Genomic DNA, 19252 nt, shown 5'->3' on the forward strand with positions numbered 1-19252 from the left:
CTATCACTGCTCTTTTTCTCATTTTGCCAGTCATTCCCTGTTTTTCCTCCTTGCACCTTCCCTCTTTTCTTACCTTCATACCCCTTTCCTCCTCTCACCTCTCAACCCCATCCCCCTTTCCACCCCTCCCGACTCCTCCCCTCGTTTCCTCCATGTTTTCCCCTCATCCCCTTAGTAAATGCTTCTGTTAGTCTCCCTCATTTTGTTTCCTCACTTCCTCTTTCCTTTTCCCTCATTAGCCCTCCCACTTCTTCTCCCCTTAACTTCTGACTACTTCTTGCCAATCCATAGCTCACATTATTACTACCCTCCTCCCCTCCCCATCCTTCCCTTTCCTAATTTTTTCTCTATAATTTCATGAACACCTTCATGATAGTCAAGCCCCTTTTTACCTCCCATTCCTTCACTCCCCACAGATTGTTTCTCACAGTCTAGACACATTTTCTCTCCCCCCTACCCTTTTAAAAACTCTCCATGCAACTTTATACCCACACCTTCCCTCCCCTCACTTTTTCCACTCACTATCCCACCTTACTCACTCTGTCCACACAAAATCTCTGCATCACTACATTCCCACTCGCCTCCTTCCCCATCATTCATCCACTTCCTCTTCCTTCACACCAATGTACTCCATCACCACACATTCTATCCCTGCTCAGTTAAATCTTTCCTCTGTTCCACCTCATTTCACTTCCTCATTCCCCACTCACTCAACTCTTTCTTCACTTCCCACTTACGTCACACACCCACTCTACACTCACATACCCACCCACATACTCGCTCCCCACATTTTCAATCACGCATGCAGTCAGTTGCTTCAGCACTCCCAACTTCGGTCATTTTCACTCATACACTAACACTTGCTCCCCATTCCCTCACTCCTTACTCATTTCCCACTCATTCAGTCACCCCTACTCTTTCCCCACTCACTGGCACTTCCCATTTACTCATTCACTGACTCCTCACTTTCACTCTCTCCCCATTCCTTCATTCATTTCCCTCACTCCCCATTCCCCACTGACTCATTCACACACCGACTCCTTCCTCATGCACACTAACGCCTCACTCACCCATTCACACATTCCCACTCATACCATACTCCCCACTCACAGAAGGGGACAGTAAGGAAAGACTGGAGACAAAAAGACCTCTTTTAGGCGCCTCTTACGACAAACAGTGATACTGGGGAAGTATTCCTTTCTGCCCTTAGGGGGAAAAAACAATGTCAACTCCTTAGTTGACCCTCGACCGTCTCCCCAAGTTTGGTTAAAATCGAACAACAGAATATTACTGCAGTACACTACAGCTTAGTCTGTAACATAGTCTTATGACAAAATTTCACGCTGAGATGCTTATCAGGAACTAGGACCGGGTTGGCTTTGTGGTAAAGCGTGTGACTCCAGATAGGGAGGTCGAGTTCGACTGCGCTCGGGTAGGCTTTTCTGAGAGGGGTAGCGCCCTCCTGTGGGAAGTATCCCTTATCCCTTATCAGCAACTAAAAAGCCCAGCATAAGGGGTGCATATTTGAGCTGAACAATCAAGGCTACATAATTCTAAAGATACAAAACAACGGACATGTTTCATAGTCGCATGCACCCCCAATTCATCCCAAAAGGCATCCTGTCCTTGGACACCGCACACGCCTTCCAGTGCACACCACTCTGTCCTCCCCTCAACACCACCCATTCGGCCTGGATCCATGTGGATGCGGCAGATATCAGTTTGAATGAAGAAAGTGACGCTTATGAAACTACGGTCGCAACTTGTTCCATCCATCCATCCATTGCCAGACGCCATGTATCCCAAACGGGGTGGTCCAGGGCTTAGAGTTAATTGTTCACACTACGAAAAAGTACAATGATAGAGGCCGCTGAATTTGGCTGCCCGTGGTATGAAACTGACAGGAACGGCTGAATGGTGAAAATCTGGAGTCCTCGGGTACAGTTTGACTCCGCGTATGATTTACGTGTTGATATTCAATATGTTATGTTTAAGTTGCATAATTAGACTGAATAAGCGAACATGAAATATAGCCAGATGTCAAACTTGTCGCTTCAGTCTTCTATTATACAGTAGAAATTTGTAGAGGCTGTTTATAAAACAACATTTAGGAGTGTGCATTAGAACTTTTGAGTCATTCCTGGTTATCTCCAGTACTGATGACGTCAGAGTCAGCTGACAACTTTGTCCGATGTTTCTGGAATCACAAGAGGCGTATTTAGCCGATTGCTGAGTAATGTTCAGTTACTAGCTTGGTTTAGTGTTGTGTTAAAGTAGACTGGATATTACTCTAAGGAATCTATGTATTTAAAGCGGATTAATCAATGGAATTGATTCATGATTCCGAATGCATAACAGTTCAATCTGTCTATGACCCCACCGTTTTACGGGATGTCTTAATAGCATTAATATAATTGAAGAACCATAATTATAGAATTATATGTATTATGTAAGGCCCTTAAGTAATTCGTTTTTCTTCCAAATGAAGTGCTTTCATTAGAATATGAAATTATCAGTTTGAAATTGCATCATGGTTTATCAGGAAAAACATACAGGAAAATTATAGTTAGCGCAACATGTAATCTCAAACGTGTATAAAAATTGTAATGGTAATATATATGTATGTGTGTGTAATTTTTTGGCTTGAACATTTAGGTAAGGCAACTCAAAATTAGTCCTGAGTAGGAGGGGCGAGCTACAACAGTCGTCATGTCGGTCAACACAGCTCACGCTGGGAAGGGTGTCCTCATATATGCTGGAGAATAGTGAGTATTACAGCTGGATTTATTGTGTCTATTGTGCAGAAAAGAGTGATTAAGTTCAAGCACCCATGGGAAAAAGTTATGAAGCAGTCATGTCTCCTGCTCCAAGGAAATAGTTTAATATCAACATTTTTTCCGTCATTTTGACAGCTCAGCTATCTCATTTCAGGTCACATTTGAGCTCGAGCTTCACATGTACCCTAGAATAATCATGTCTGTGGGCATGAAATAAACTTCGTATTGATTATATTGGTAGTGATAGAACCTATAGTCTTGGTGTAAGGATCAGTGAATTTGCAAAACTACCGTTGTTTAAAGGCAAGGGTGATACGTATGAATGTACTAGCTTTAGGGGTATAAGTCTGTTGAGTGTTGTAGGTAAGGTGTATGGTAGTGTTAATCAAGAGAGTTAAAGAGGGTACAGAGGGAGTGATTGGTGATGAGCAGTGTGGCTTTAGGAGAGGGAGGGAATGTGTGGACCAGGTGTTTGGTGTGAGACAGATGTGTGAAAAGTATTTAACGAAAGGCAAGGATGTGTTTTGGGCATTCATGGATTTAGAGAAAGCGTATGATAGAATTGATAGGGAGGCTTTGTGGACTGTTTGAAGATTGTATGGACTTGATGGTAGGTTACTAAAAGGGGTGAAGAGTTTTTATTTAAGTAGTAGAGCATGTGTAAGAGTGGGATATACTGTGAGTGATTTGTTTCCCGTGAGAGTTGGGCTGCGGGAGGGATGTGTGATGTCACCTTGGTTGTTTAATATTTATATGGATGGTGTTGTAAGGGAGGTGAATACAAGAAATTTAGGTGGAGGTCTGAGTCTGGTGAATGTTGATGGTAGAGAGTGGAATCTGAAGCAGCTGCTATTTGCAGATGATACTGCACTGGTGGCAGATTTGGTGGAGAGATTGAGACAGTTGGTAGAGGAGTTTGGAAGGGTGTGTGAAAGGAGGAAATTGAAAATAAATGAGAATAAGAGTAAAGTGATGAAGTGTAAGAGGTCAGTAGATAGTAGGAGGATGAATATAGTTTTGAATGGTGAGTTACTTGAGAAGGTAGAGTGTTTTAAGTATTTAGGGTCACATGTTGCTGTGGATGGAAAAAATAGATGCAGAAGTGAAGATTAGAATGAATGAAGTAGGAAAGGTGCTGGGAAGAAGGAAAAAAGTGTTTAGATGTCGTTTGCTTTGAATGGATGTAAAGAGAAGGCTGTATGAGAGTGTTGTGGTACTGACTGCATTATATGGGGCTGAAACATGAAATATGGGTGCAGCAGAGAGGAAAAGATTGAATGTAATGGAGATGAGATGTCTGAGGAGTATGTGTGGAGTGATGCGTATGGATTGAGTGAGAAATGATGAAGTGCGAAGGAAAACTGGAGTTGTTCGGGAGATGGCTGATCGAGTTGAGCAGAGGGTGTTGCGATGGTTTGGGCATATGGTGAGAATGGATAATGAGCGATTGGTGAAAAAGATACCTAGATCTGATGTGAGAGGTGTAAGGCTGAGAGGAAGACCACGAATAGGATGGATGAATAATGTGAAAAGAGCATTGGATGCGAGAGGGATGTCTGTTGAGCAAGGAAGAGTGGCTGTGCGTGACAGAAATAAATGAAGAGAAATCGTGAATGAATAAAAGATGACACAGCCCTGAGGGGATATTCTCCCGCATTTGGTCTGATCAGCTGATCAGATCAAGTGCAGGTAAGTGGTCTATTATTATGTGGCAGGGGTAAACCAGCTCTGCTGTCGAGCCCTACTGCGGATGTCACTGATTGCACTGCGCAGTTGACCCTCGTGTGGTGTGGTGCAGTGAGGATCTGTCCCTTCTCCCCTTGGGGCTAAGATGCAAATGAATGTGTTTGAGTGGATGAGTAAATTGGGAGTGTGTCGTCCTGTCTCGGCTACCTCCCTTTCCTTGGGGGAAGCTGCCTAGGTATATAGATAGATAGATAGACCAGTTTATAGTTAATAAAGCACTCCACAGTTATGTATGTACGGTAATCAGTCAACATTAACTACCAGGCCTCTTTGAATGAGAGAATTTGGCCCTTCCTCTCATTTTCATTGCATTCCCAAATTTTGGTTAAACGTAGAGAGCTCCCATGCATATAATATACACTTGTATTTTTTAACCAGATGGATCACTGTGATGGCTTTAAAAAATTGTGGAAAATAATAATTTTGAATATGTCAGCTATACAACCTATCGGTTATATATGCAAATTGTGTAAAGCATCCACCCCTCTTGCCAAACTTTTAGGTTGATGCAGTTCTAAAGTCAGTCTGTCACTAATTATTTGTCCCTACTAACCTTAAACAAGCATAACCTAATGTAATCCTTAACAGGATTCATGCAAATGACATTTAACACATTTTGTTTACTGAGACTACAAACTGATCTTGTATATACAGTACTGTAAAATAAAACACGTTACCAGTGACAAAACATGAAAGGAATGTGCAGCGCAGCAGCTTGCACTGTTCTATCTATCTATCTATTGCCAGACGCCTCAATCCCGTTTGGGGTGGCCACAAACAAATCGCCTCCAAGTCGCCCTGTCCCCCACCATTTCACTGCCCTGCTCCCAACTCACACCCCCCTCTCTCATATACCTCTCCACCCCATCCCTCCATCTCATCCTCGGCCTCCCCCTCGCTCTTCCCCCCTCCACCTCACTCACATACACTCTCTTCGTCAGTCTTTCACCCTCCATCCTCTCCACATGGCACTGTTATGTTGTGAAATTACTTCACTTATTCTTTTGGTTTGTAGCTTTCTTTTATTTTTGAATAATTTCTATCTATCTATCTATCTATTGCCAGATGCCATAATCCCGTAAGGGGTGACCATTTGACTCCTGAATTATTTGTTTTACGGGGAGGGGCACTAACCCTCCACCAACCCACTTGTTGACATGTAGGGAGCACGTATGGTTTGGTTATATGGCTACCACCCAGCATTGTAAATGGTTTCTTCGCTTACAGGAAACCATTTGGCTTGTCACTTGAATAATTGGAAAGTTAAAAACTCACACATGCAAACATATAGACCAAAACTTGAACACAGGAAATACAGAACTGTGCTATATTTTGTAAGTCCAGGTGCAATCTGGTCAAGTGTAGATGCACACCAGGGTGAACCTTGACCAGCAATAGTCGTTCACTACAATCCTTTTCCCCATCAAGTACAGGCAATGATTGATATTCTGACAAAAAGTCAGTTATCAGTGAGTAGTATAAAAGCTCACAGGAAGAAGTTTTGCCAAACTAGGTTTTTCAGAAGCAAAGTTTGCCAGCATGTTTATACTCTCCCTGATTTTACCTTAACATTCTTTCATTTTGTTAAAACCAAAATCATACTTGTATACAGTACTGTATACACAAATTATTGCTTTTGATTACAAGTACCCTAACCCCCCCTCCCCCATTAATTTACCATCCATCCATCCATCATTCAGTTCTACGTTGCCCCATGAGGAGCACAGGAGACCGGGGCTAGGGAAGGTGGTCATGACATTTAAGATGAGAGTGACTAGCCTCACTCATCCCTGAGTGGCATTACGTGAGCAATAAACCCCAACCATCCCTTGGATATAAACCTTCACCGGTTCAATCCGATTGGAGTGCTGTTATTACTCACTAAACCACCAGGCACCAAAATTTGGCAATATGGTTACCACCCACCATAGTAAATGGTTTCCTGGTGTACAGGAAACCATTTGGCTTGTCACTGAGTATAGAGCCACCCAAAGGCAGAAGGAAAAGAAAAGAATGAAGGAAAGAAAGACAGAAGAGGGAGCGTAAAGTCACCCATAGGCAGAAGGACAAGGAAAGAATGAAGGAAAGAGAGAAGAGGATGGAAGGAAGGAAGGACTAATTTACATAGGTGTAATTCACAGTGAAAATGACGTGTTCTGGTCCACTTCAGTGGTTCGCATGGTCCGATTTACCTTGGCCAGCACTGAGTGTATTTTGCCAGTATTATTGCATGTGTTGAATAATTTTGGCCGTACTTTCATTTGAAATGCTATAGTCAAGCACATATTTGTTGTATGCCCCCTTTCAATAATACAGCAGTGTCTTTCTTTAGAAATGAAGTTAGAACTGTTCAACAACAGAAAATTTGGGAAAGATACATTTTCAGCTATGGTACTGCAGTTCTTTCACAACATTGCATTTGGGATGGTAACTTTGATACTTTGTAATTTGTATGGTTATGGTTGCAAGGATTCTGTATTGGAAGTCAAAATGCATAAATCAGACCACACAATTTTATAATCTAGTTGCAAATGTATATACTCATAAATTGTATTATATGGGATTGAGACCTGTTCATAATAAATATTCATGTATATAATTCATATGGGGGTCAGTAATGACCAAAGTCCATATTTTAATGTACAGTATTTTGGTGCTTCATTCCACTTAGCTGCTTCCACCTGCCAGCTGCTATCAAGTGTCAGTGTGTGGCAGTTCAGGGGAAAAGCAACAGCTAGGACCAAGTTGAAAGACAGTGTGCGTGAGCTGGGGGAGACAGTGCAGTAATATAAATGCTGTACAGTACTGTGCTGTATTACTGTCAAAGCCTTTTTTCATATCTGTCTCAATGTTTCCGAGTTCTGAATCCCCTGACTCTTGATCATAGAAATTAGGTGTAGATGATGATAGTGATTATAATACAAGTGAGGGAACCTTTCTTACGAGGATATAGATATAGGCAGCATTGACTGCAAGAACTGTAATTGATTTTTTTTTTCTGTGTATTGCCAGATGCCTTAATCCCATAAGGGGTGGCCACAAACAAATTGCCTCCATGATGCCATTTTTTTAATTATTAATTTATTTTATTTTTTTTTTTTTTTGGGGGGGGAACTATATCCTTCAATAATAGTGATAGTTTTGTAAGGCTGCAGATATGCATTATTGTGAAGTTAATGACTGTAACCACCACCACCAGCAACCAGTTTTACATGCAAACCGTGACAAAATATTGGTCCTTCCTGAAGGGCTTTGTGGTCAGTTTTGCCCCAAGGATAATCTGTCACCAGTCATCTCTGTTCTGCAGTCCTGACCATTTCTACCCTAAACTATCTTAGGTTAATGTAACTTAATCTAACATAACCTGACAGGATTTAAGGTCATATCTTCTAATACAGTTGGGCCAAATTGTCCTGTTATCCCTCAGAGGAGGCCACTGCCAGTGTAAGCAGTCCTAACCCTAGTGCCTTTAGTATCAGTAGTTAATGAGAGCTCTTCTTGATTCTAACCAATTTTTATAATAAATGTAATAGTAAAATAATTGCTATTACCTTAACCATAGACTTTACCTTCCCACAGAGCCACCCCAGTACAAAACTTTGACATGCAAGTTTGTTTAGCATAAAATGAGGAAGTTTGTTTAGAATATATGTAAGGAGGTTTGTCTAGCATAAAATAAGGTAAGAGTTGCACTCTACAAATTAAAGTATCTTGTGTATTTTGTTAACTTTTATCTCCACAGTATCATCCTCTTCTGTGATCATGTGACAGTAGAGTTTGGAGGAGCACTGCCCCCAGAGATGAGGGGCAGTAAGACTGGCCGCCTGTACCTCACCTCACACCGCTTCATCTTCAACAATAAGGATGGCAAAGACAAGCTCCAATCCTTTGCAGCTCCCTTCTTTTCACTGAAACAGGTATGTCCTTATTTTTTGTATGATAACAAGTATTGATAAACTTCTTTGTTTCCTGGTTATAAAATGTCCCTCAGTTCTCTCCTTGTCCTGTGATGGGAGGATGATGGACTGGAGGAAAAGAGCAGCTTCAGTTTTCAGTCCACTGGATTCACAATCATATGATGCGACCACAGCAGTTTTAATTTGTACTGATGTATGTGTTTTCATACAGCTTAATTTTGAATGTGTGTTGAGCTTGTGTTTTGAACAGATGTAAAATTAAAACAGGGAAAATTTAGGTGGAGTCATATGTTAACAGGAACTACAAGATACTTAGATTTTATATTTGATGTGTGCTCATGAATGTTTTTACTGTATTTGTGATGATTAGTACACATTTATTTATTGTAGCATTCCTGAAAACTAGTCTTTGCAGGTCATGTTGAATTGCAATATTAGTGATACAGGAATAAGCTAAACAGTTGACATGGTAAATACAGTAGTTCTTCATAACTTTCACATTTCTATCTAGAATTATAATTTCCTTAGCAATTACAAATATGACTACAGAATTCTTTTTGGTAACCATTGATGTTTGTTGTCTGAAATACAGTGCAGTAATTGCCATTAACAATTTGCACTTTCATGCCTTCCTTACACCCTCAAAGGAGGAGGTAAGCTGAAGTGTTCCATGGAAGTTATCTTTGTTGATTTGTGCAAATGTGCCTTGGAATTGTAAACTTTATGCCTCGGCAGTGGAAGTAATAGCTGCTGGTATAGACCTGTTACCAGTTAGCCAATAATGGTATGGCCTACAAGTACAGGAGGGTACTTCTGACTCAAGACAGAGCCGATGCTATTGTTAGGAACAGCTGAGGGACTTTGACAGTGTATGTACTGCTGCATCATGAATATCCACAGACAGTTCATTAAGGAATATATGGTATAATATCACTGCATTAATACAGTTTGCACTAACTTGAATATGTTATAAAAGATGGCATCATATTGAAATGATGTATCTGCTCTCTGGACCAGGATACAAGTGTACGATATAAAGTATTAGGCCTTCTCTTTAAGGTCAGCGATGTGTAGTATAAGATTTTCCCTTTATAATTGGTACAGTACTGTAAAATGGGTAAATGGATTTCTAATTGGCAGTTTTTATGTAATTAATGCTGGCTTCATGGGGGAAGAAACCTTTATAAGTAGGATACACTAAATGGTGTCAGTGTTAATTTAGCTCAAACAATAATCTGTGTGTCCTTGGCCATGGTGCAGGTGGAACTGGAGCAGCCAGTGTTTGGTGCTAACTATATCAAGGGGACAGTGGTGGCACAGCCCAACGGAGGATGGAGTGGCCAGGCAAAGTTCAAGCTGACCTTCAAGCATGGGGGTGCCATCGAGTTTGGTCAGGCCATGCTCAAGGTTGCTTCACTTGGTTAGTACTCTTGCAGTTACCTTCAAACATATTCTTCTTGCTTCCTAACTTCTCTTCCATACCATCCTGTTTCTCTTGCTGCCACTAAGAGTCTCATCTGTGGTATTTACTGTATGTATCAGATAGAGTCAGGATTCCAGGGACTTGAATGCCGAGTGAATGGAAGCATGGCCTATTGGAGTGGGCAAACTTGGGCTGTCTGGACGTTGCTACCCCTCACCCTGCCCTAGTATGGGAAAGGAGGTCCAAATGATGATGATGAATGTGTTTTGGTATTACAGTACTGAGATTTAAATAACAAGAATATTAAAGTGTAATAGTCAAAATAAGGACTGCTAAGGAAGAGGAAAGGTAAAGCTTACTGAAAATTCAGTGAGAGGAGTTAAGTAATTATCCCCTTGTAAACTGATTTAACCCATGGATTGCACACATTTTTTTTTTTTTTTTTTTTTTTTTTTTTTTTTTTTACCCCCAGCCTGTGGTGCACAATTTTTTTTTTTTTTTTTTTTTTTTTTTTTTTTTTTAAATAAACTTAAAGATGAACATCCAGGGCATCATCAACTGAAAGAAAAAATAATCTCTCACTTTCCGTGTTTCCGCCTTTGCATAGGGCCACGTGTAATTTACTTAGGGGAGTAGTGAAAAAATGGGGGGGGGGGAATTGTTTTTGTTTGCTATAAACTTGAAGATAAACATCCAGGGCATCATCTGGTGAAAAGGAAAAAAAAAAAAATCTCTCTCCATCTTTGCGTAGTGCCATGTGTAAGTTTGCATGGGGGTAGAATAGTTAGCGGTGATGCACGGCCAGCACAGCCTGAGCTGTGGCTCATAATCCACGGGTTAAACAGTTTATTCTTTATTTGCCCTGTACATCTACTTAGTAGGAGAAGTAATTCACATTGAAGATGGAATGAGGATTTTGAAAGCTCAAGAAGTGAATGAATGAGAGTGGCCCATTCAATTGGATGGACTTGATCAGATTCTCCCTCTACCAGCTTTTAAGAATCTTACTTTACCCCATCCCTAAGCAGGAAAGAAGGTTTGGGCAACAACAACAATTATAATGATGATGATGTATCTTTGTGTACAGCCTCCCGCAACATGGACCAAGGCTTCCGTGATGCTCCCCCACCTTACACCCCCCCAGCCTCTACATGGACACAGGCTCCTCCTCCAGCCTACGCTCCTCCGGCTGGTGGCTACTATGGTTGGGTCCCCCCTGTCAACACTTTCCCCGATCGTCCTCCAGGTTTGTTGCAATTTGTTCGCTGCCCATCTGTCACTCTTGTAGGTTGTTTTAGCTTCGTCCACATTTACGTGGCCTTATTAATGGCTCATTTCCCCCCTCCCTGCCTTTACTTAGGGTAGATCCCCCCATCCACACCTCCCCCAATCACCCTCCTGGTGTGTCTCACATCTCGCATGTCACTCCTGTAGTTCACTAACTGTTCACTCTTCAGGTTCATATCATACTCAACCAGCTGTACCTTGACATAGATCTTTTGCCATTCTGCAGCCTATTTACCCTTCTTTACTATGGCTGGGTCCTTCCTTTCAGCACCTTCTTTAGAGATTGCTTCTTGGTGTGTCGATTCCTTAAATACTCATCTCTCCTGTAGGAAATTTGTTATTCATTCATTGACTGACTGTATACCATAATTCATCCACTTCAACTTTGCACAGGTTTTTGCCATTTTGTACTTCCTGTCCTTTACTGTGGCTGGATCCCCTTCTCCCCCCCCCCCCCTCCTCGTGAATATCATCTTTGATTACCCTCCTAGTAATTCTCTATTTAGTTGCTGCTCCTTTCTCTCCTTTAGTTCCATTTAGGTATTCACCCTTTGAATTATAAGGTCACCGTGGTAGCAGTTTTTGCCATTATGCAGCTTCTTTCCCATTACTCAGGTAGAGAAAGATAGTGTCGTGGCACTACATCTATTCCACAACAGTTTTTCATTACAAGCATGTATTTTAGTGTTAATTGCTTGTTACAGCTCTTCTGCATTCATATTGAAGAGAGCTGTTTTAGCTTGTGTTAAAGTGAACCCAGTAATATTCATCATCATCATCATCCGGACCTTTCACACCCAAGGGCAGGGTGAGGAGTAGCAGTGTCCAGACAGCCCAAAATTGCCCAATCCAATGGGCCACGCCTCCATTCACTCATCATTCAAGCGCCCGGAATCCTGGCTCTATCGGATATGCAAAAAACATTCACCACGTTCTGTAGCTTCACATAATCGTATCCGACAGAGCCAATCCAGATGCTGCCAGGGTTATTTAATCTGGCCTTAGAGGTAGTTTATGAGCCACCATGAAACCCTCTTTGCTGCCTTAATTTTTTGCGAGATATAGACCAAACTGCAATCCCTTTCATTTACTGTTTTTGAAATACACTACAAGAAAAATGTGGGCAATAGGGTCTCCCCAAGCCTTGTTGATAGTACTGTAGTATGATATGGAAAATTTTACACGTTTGGTACTGTGCTTCTGGTTAGTTGTAAATGGTGAATATAATACATTACTGGAAACTTAGCTGGTATGCTTGGTCTCTGGTACCTAGCAAGGGGTTCATTTTCTGTTTTATATAATGCTGAAAGCTCACATTTATTTTCTTAGACAAGGAGAGTGTGTTCTCACCACTGTTTGTTAGTTTGTCGGTTAACAGGATTATTCAAAAACTAAGAGAGATTTAGACCAAATTTGGTGGGTAGATAGCCCATGTCTAGGGAACAGTCAATTATATTTTGGGACCAGTCTGGATTGTATTAGTGATTCTGGATCCAGAAAACATTTTTTGTGAAACTCTAATCAGTGATGAGAAAACCTAACCTTTTATGAAGAGTGATTTGGAAATTACGTTGCCCTTGTTGGAGAGATGTGCCCCACTGAATGGTGCTCTAGTATTGTGTATTGCACTGGTACTCAATTGGCGGACCGTGGTCCAAATCCAGACTGCGGTGAGCTTTTGAGTGGACCCCAGCACACTAGCTGCTAATTGAATGGATAGTTGCTCCTAGAATAAATGTATATTATTATTATTATTATTTTTTTTTTAATTTATTTATTTTTTTTTTTTCTTAGGTAAATGATTTCTGTAGTTTATTTTCATCAACATTTTTAGGCAGAAAAAATCTGTGTAGCTTGAAATAAATTGTAATGTGCTCTTTTATCTGCTTCTTATCACCACATTTTGAATTAAGACTCATCCAGACCCTTCCTACGTAGGGAACTGTGTGTCTGGACCTTCACACATAGAGTACCCCTGGTGTATTGAATGCTTAGTGGTTAAGTGGGTGGAGGTTCTCCAACTAAGTAAGCCCCATAAGGGTTTACTTTAGAGAAATGGTTGGGGTTTATTGCTCACATAATTCCAGTCAGGGAAAAGAGACTGGTCACCCTTTCCCCAAATATTGGCACCAGGTAGCCTAGTCCCAGGCACCTGTGCTCCTGGTGAGGTAGGAAGGGATTGGGTAATGGATGAATGAATAATGCTGATTATATTTCTGCAGCTGATGGAGTGTTCATGTACAGTGCTCCTCCACCCTACCCTGGCCTGGATGTACAGAATGGCTACCAAAACCCCCAGGCGGGTGCTACTGGTGGACTGTCTGCTGCAGGTAAGTTGTGTCATCTCACCAGTTCAGTTTCATGTCCTGAGATGTACAGGATTTTACAGTCATTACCACACATCACAGGATCTACAGTAATTTATTGGTAAAATAGGTGTGAATACTTACTGCAGTATTTGTTTTTAAGATTAAAGTATTTGTAATGTCCATTGTTATAGAGGGTGCCCAAAGAGAGAGTTCTGCTTAGTTTACCAAATTGCTGTCAAACAGCATAGCATACTGAGTTGCAGTATTACAAGTAAAATAGTTTTACAAGTTACAGGATAATTATGGAAAAGCATTGACCACTCTATATGTTAAGCTGTTGACACACTAAATTTTTCTAATCCCAACATGGCTTTGTGTATGCCCTACATTTCATGTTTTTCAGACATGTTTCAAGGGTATATAAAGGAAAGAAAAAGATAAATATATTATCATAACTTACACCAAAATTGCCCTGAACTTCATCCTGATTTTAGTGTATGTATCACTCATTCCTCAAGAATAGCACGCTATGTAGCTCTGCTGTAATCCTGGGAGCTGTAGCCTACGGTATATCTTGTAGAGCAGTGGAAGAATAAGACAGTACTATGGCCCTGGATCCTTCCCCTAGCATGCTTTCATAAGTGGTACCATACGCCAATGTTAATTTCTTGTTATAGCTCAAGATTCAGATTGGTAAGGTGACAGTTTTACATGCAGTTACAGTGAACAGAGTATAGTCCAATGACATAATTGGCATTTATTCTTGCTCTTTCCACACAGGTTTACCATCTTCAAGGGAGACTTTTTAAACTAAATTAATTAGATATAGACAGCCCTTATCAGTGCCTTCACTGATTAAAAAATCCTAAGGTTGATAAGATCATCCGGTGGTAGCAAGAATAAAACTAAAAATAAATATATCTGTGGAAGGGCTAGTTTGAATAATGAAATTTTGTTGAATCAGAGCTAAGCAGCACTGGGGTGAATCATGTCCTAATGCTTGCAAGATAAGGCATAGGAAATAAATGGGTAGTATATGGATGTACAAGTAGTTCTTTTGTAGTACACTGGCAAGTCAATTTTAGAGTTAGCACTGTAACTTTTATTGGGTAATATTTTCGGAGTTTACTGTGGAATTAATTGCATAAACGAGCACCAAAAAGGGAACATATGAGAACTTGCTGCATATGTTGTTTGATTGCATGTGTATGGTAGGTGATGTGACTACATGTGCTCTCTGCTCCCCTAGATGCAAAGGCCCAGGAAGCTGCCCAGAGTGGCTACTATGATCCAAGCAATCCCCACTACGCTTATGTCCCACCACCAGCTTATGTAAGTCTTTCTATAATTTCTGTTTGAATGGGAAATGTAATGCATGGTAGAAGTACTGGAACCATGGGATTATACAGTACATAGGGAAGATGGTCAAGGAAATAGTTGTGACTGCAGATGAGTTGGGGTTAGGTGTGTATTAGTCTTTTTCATTAGTTTACCCTGGTTTGATGTATGTATGATGTGATGCTGTGCTTTTAGGATTTATATAGAGCTTTATGTTTGTGTGTGGTAAGGTCAGAAGTTTTTAATGTTAGGTGATGGCCGTTATGATAAAAGTTACCAGAAACTCTATATTATGGGCTGGTGAATGGAGTTAGTGGAAGATTTCTAAGTACCATGGTGAAGTGTTAGAAGAAGGGAGGTAAGTATTTTGTAAAGAATGTGGATAGTGCCTCAGGAAAGATACAGTGGCAGATGAATGCAAGCTTTGATATGAAACGGGTTGCAAGAGAATAATCTGATAATGTGTCTGCTATAAATTTTATAGTCTGTTAAGGAAGATATGTTGATTGGTTGAGGTGTGGAGGACAAAAAACAGAGAATCATGAAAGATGTAGAGTTAGGAAGTCTAATCATCAGGTGGCAGAAGTGTGTGGTTTGATGGCTCTCTGGTCATGAAGAGAGGGAATGGCTGTAAATACAGTAGACCCTGTATACTGGATCAACTGGGGAGGGAAGCCCAGTCTGAGAAAGCTGATAATCCAGCAAGTCCAATGGTTCCCCTGGCAGTGGGATTTCAAGCACAATATGGAAAATAAAGTAAAATAGCATATTCTAGTAGTAAATATAAAAACGCCCATTTTTCACTATCGTGGCCTGTAACTTCACATCCTCATCATAGCACTTCATGACTAGCCCAAGCGGGTGGGAAAAACTGCTGCCAGAATTAGTAACTACATTCTGAGTCACCCAGCACACAGGAAGCAGTTCGGCAGGTCTGCGTCATAAATATGCCCCATGTAACAAGTAGCACATGTTTAATGCAAAAAAGTGTCCAGTGGACCCAGCGTTGTCTGGTTGGTGCACATGGTTTTCCCCATTTACCCAGTAGTATCCAATATGGACGACTGTTGAGGACCCTCACTGTTCATTAAATGTGAAAACCGGGCTAGCAAGGTTTGGTAAGCAAGGGGTTGTACAGTTAGGTCTCATTATACACCTGTTTGCTATGCAGTAAATCCCTGTAGTGACGAACAAAATGCTAGGCCCATTTTTGGCATGACGATGGCAAAATGATTGCAAATCACCAGAACGATGCTTTCCAGTCACCCGATAGAGCCAAGATGGTCGCCCAGTGTTTACATTTGCTGTGACTGTCCTCCCTTCATCCCATTTTGTGCTTAAGGCCACTGAAACACCATTGCTGACTACAAATAACAGTGCCAATGCTTAACAGATAATGCAGTGTGCAGTATTAAGTGAGATGATAACATTTTGTGTGTGTGTAAAATACTGAAACTTATGATTTGGAAGCTTTGTCTACCGTGTGTACACAGCCTTCCAGTCAGTTGTTTGAACCAGGATTGTCACCCAGTGTTTTCATTTGATCATGTGCCTTTTGTTACATTTTGTGCATGAAAGGCCATTGTTGTCACCAAATACCAGTGCAAGTGTTTAACAAATGGTGCAATGTGCGATCTTAAGTGAAGTTGACAACTCGTTATGTGTGAAGTACTGAAACTTGTAACCTGGAAATTGTCAAGGATGCTACCTCTGGTGGAGAGTGTGGTGCTATTGAAGGGCACCGAAGGCAAGCTTAAAGGGTTAAGTTTTTTAGGTTACAGGGTCATAGGTCCCCTCCATATCACTGAACCTGTGCTGCATCGACCTTGTTATTCAATAATTTATACGATGGGTTTTCACTTGACCTAACCCCTTCGTATAGTGAGTCGTGATTGTATAGTCATGCTGAAAAAGATGTGTTTGATTGAGTTTGAGGATGGGATGAAGTATCAGGAAGAAAGATGATGACTAGATAGAGTAAATGAACATTGAGAAAGTGAGGTGTGAAAGTGAAGGAAAAAGGCAAAACTTGGAAATGGTTGCATGAAATACTTGGTGTGAAGGAAGATGCACAAAACAAACACTGCATCCTTATATGACTTGATTGGTGGAATGGCTGTATTCCTTGCAAGTGTTTGTGAAGTGCATCATGAAATTAGTGAATGTTTTTTGTTTGTGAACAGGGAATGAATATTTTTGAAGGTTTGCATCATAAGCTGATAGATGTGGTGCCCATTTCTTTGAGCACTCTATTGGTTGTCTTCATTTTTTAATGTTCTGTTTCCTATTTCCTGGATCTTGCTCACCACATTTTTCTTTAGTGGGAAATATCAGTTGACTGAATTGATGATGAATATATTAACTCATATTTATGTAATGAAGTAGTTGCTCCACATTTTCAGCTTGTTTGAAAATATATGCCCATGAACTCTTTGGTGTTTATGGGTGCGGTGCAAATTTCATGCACTCGTTACCAGTTGACGCAGGCAGTGTCTGCGCATATTTCAACCACTTGTTACCATTCGACGCCAGTTGCGTTGAACGAAATGGCCCCTGCTTTTTAGGTTATGGAATGATTTTGCGTCCATCTCTGGCCGAGAGCAAAGCACTACTTGCATCCCTGTGTATTCCTCTGCTGCACTCAACCCACCTCGCACCCAGCGTCACCCCACTGCCCATCAATGTGCTATGAGCCTTGCTTGAGCATAAGATCATTCATTTCGTGATCCATAAAATCGGCCCTAATTGACCTCCAGTAATGCGTTATACACCAAAATGTAGCCAGATAATTCCGTATAACTTTCTCAGTAATATTTACCATAAAAATTATATTTCTGTGAGAAAAAAAAATAGGGCATAATTTACATTCAGCTGATCTTTTTTATACCATAAGCTCGAACATTTATTCAGGATTATGGTGAAAAAAAATTACGATTATCGAAGCATAAATAAGGGTGTGAGGATAAATTGCTCATGAACTATCGAGTGCACAGAAATAGTGCGGTGATGGGGGGGGGGGGTCTCAGTGTGTGGTCTGTGGTGCCCAGGACTGTGTCCCAAGTACTTGCTTGCGGTTGGACACAGCCTGCATCGATTGGTAACAAGAGGAATACTTAATAAACCAGATTGATTTCCTTCATTGTTTCCTCTTCCTTATGCCTATGGGTGACTCCACTCCCTTTTCTTTTTTTTCCTTCATTCTTTCCTCTTCCTTCTGCCTATGGGTGACTGTACACTAAGTGACAAGCCAAGTGGTTTCCTGTACACTAGGAAACCATTTACTATGATGGGTGGCAACCATATAACCAAATTATGGCACCTTGTGGTTTACTGGGCAGTTAAGGTGCCCCAATCGGATTGAGCCTGTGCAGGTTTATATCCAAGGGGAGGTTGCCATTCTGGGATGAGTGAGTCTGCTCACTTATCATAAATGTCAGGACCACCTTGCCTAGCCCTGGGCTCCTACGCTTCTAATGGGGCAACACAGGATTAGATGATGATGATGATAACTTATTTTACCCCTTGGACAGACTGAGTCACCACCTTCGTATGATGCCGCAACTAAGAAGACTCAGTGAGGGAAAAGGTAAGAGGACAACCATACACACACACACATGTTCCTCAATATGTTTTCTTTTGGTATATGCTGAAGACTTCACACATTACACCACTTTAGGCAGTCCAGTTGTACCTGCAATGTTGGGGTAATCTTACTGTAATATTGTGATTGCATATGTATCATTTTTAAATTCAATATCCACCTTTAAAAATATATATATATATATATATATATATATACACACACAAAAACAGGTCAGCACAGTTGAACCACAGAAATAGGTTATATAATGTTGTGGCAGTGTATATGACCTTGCTAACATTAAAAAGGGATGCATCAATCCTGATATTGAGTGAACAGGTATGTAGTGTCCTTGTTCCCCCCCTCCCCCCAGGTCCTTGTCCTTTTTTGGAAAACATCACTTATAAATAATGAGGACTGCCTCAGTGTTACCTAACATTATTACTGTAACCTTTAGTATCGTTTGTTCCCATCTCACATTCCTTATAGCTTTATACTGGATGATAATTTATCCTCAGACTTCAGCTATTAATGGTTTCAATTAATATATTATCATGTAATTGAAGGGGTGTAATGCTTGGAGTCAGTTTCGTGTTTAACATTGATCAGGAGTACAGTACTTGGGCACTCTTTCTGTTCATTACTTTTATCAGGGTTGGTGATTTGTAGGTACTCCATATGCTTCTAGTGAGAGTGTAAAAAGTATGAATACTGCATACTTGGCTATATGTTAAAGATTATTTATGCAGAGTTACAGACCTTGCATGTGCAACGTTCCTAGTATATCAATGGATGATCCAGTAGCTTTTTAGTTATACATTGATTGATAATTTTTCAAGAATTATGGCAGTCAACAGTACAGGAGAATGAGATTG

General features: G+C 40.8%; 1 protein-coding gene across 1 annotated transcript; it reads left to right on the forward strand.

Annotated features, from left to right (window-relative positions):
• The first annotated feature begins 2204 nt into the window (after nt 1-2204).
• Nucleotides 2205-18512, forward strand: Wbp2 (WW domain binding protein 2). The gene is made up of 8 exons (XM_080276342.1): nt 2205-2273; nt 2656-2765; nt 8266-8440; nt 9701-9860; nt 10951-11109; nt 13373-13480; nt 14709-14791; nt 18328-18512. Exons 2-8 carry the CDS (start codon nt 2710-2712, stop codon nt 18373-18375), a joined length of 789 nt encoding a protein of 262 aa, XP_080132468.1. The 5' UTR covers nt 2205-2273; nt 2656-2709; the 3' UTR covers nt 18376-18512.
• The last annotated feature ends 740 nt before the right edge of the window (nt 18513-19252 follow it).

This window comes from Coenobita brevimanus, chromosome 65, assembly GCF_032717465.1.
Source record: "Coenobita brevimanus isolate Jiangsu-jjx chromosome 65, ASM3271746v2, whole genome shotgun sequence".
NCBI lineage: Eukaryota > Metazoa > Arthropoda > Malacostraca > Decapoda > Coenobitidae > Coenobita > Coenobita brevimanus.

Excerpts from the sequence above, each read along its gene's own strand:
- Wbp2 (XM_080276342.1), top strand. The coding sequence starts at position 2,710 with ATGTCGGTCAACACAGCTCACGCTGGGAAGGGTGTCCTCATATATGCT. Across the intron at positions 2,766-8,265 it reads CTCATATATGCTGGAGAATA|TATCATCCTCTTCTGTGATC; the intron begins GTGAGTATTACA and ends TTATCTCCACAG. Across the intron at positions 13,481-14,708 it reads TGGTGGACTGTCTGCTGCAG|ATGCAAAGGCCCAGGAAGCT; the intron begins GTAAGTTGTGTC and ends CTGCTCCCCTAG.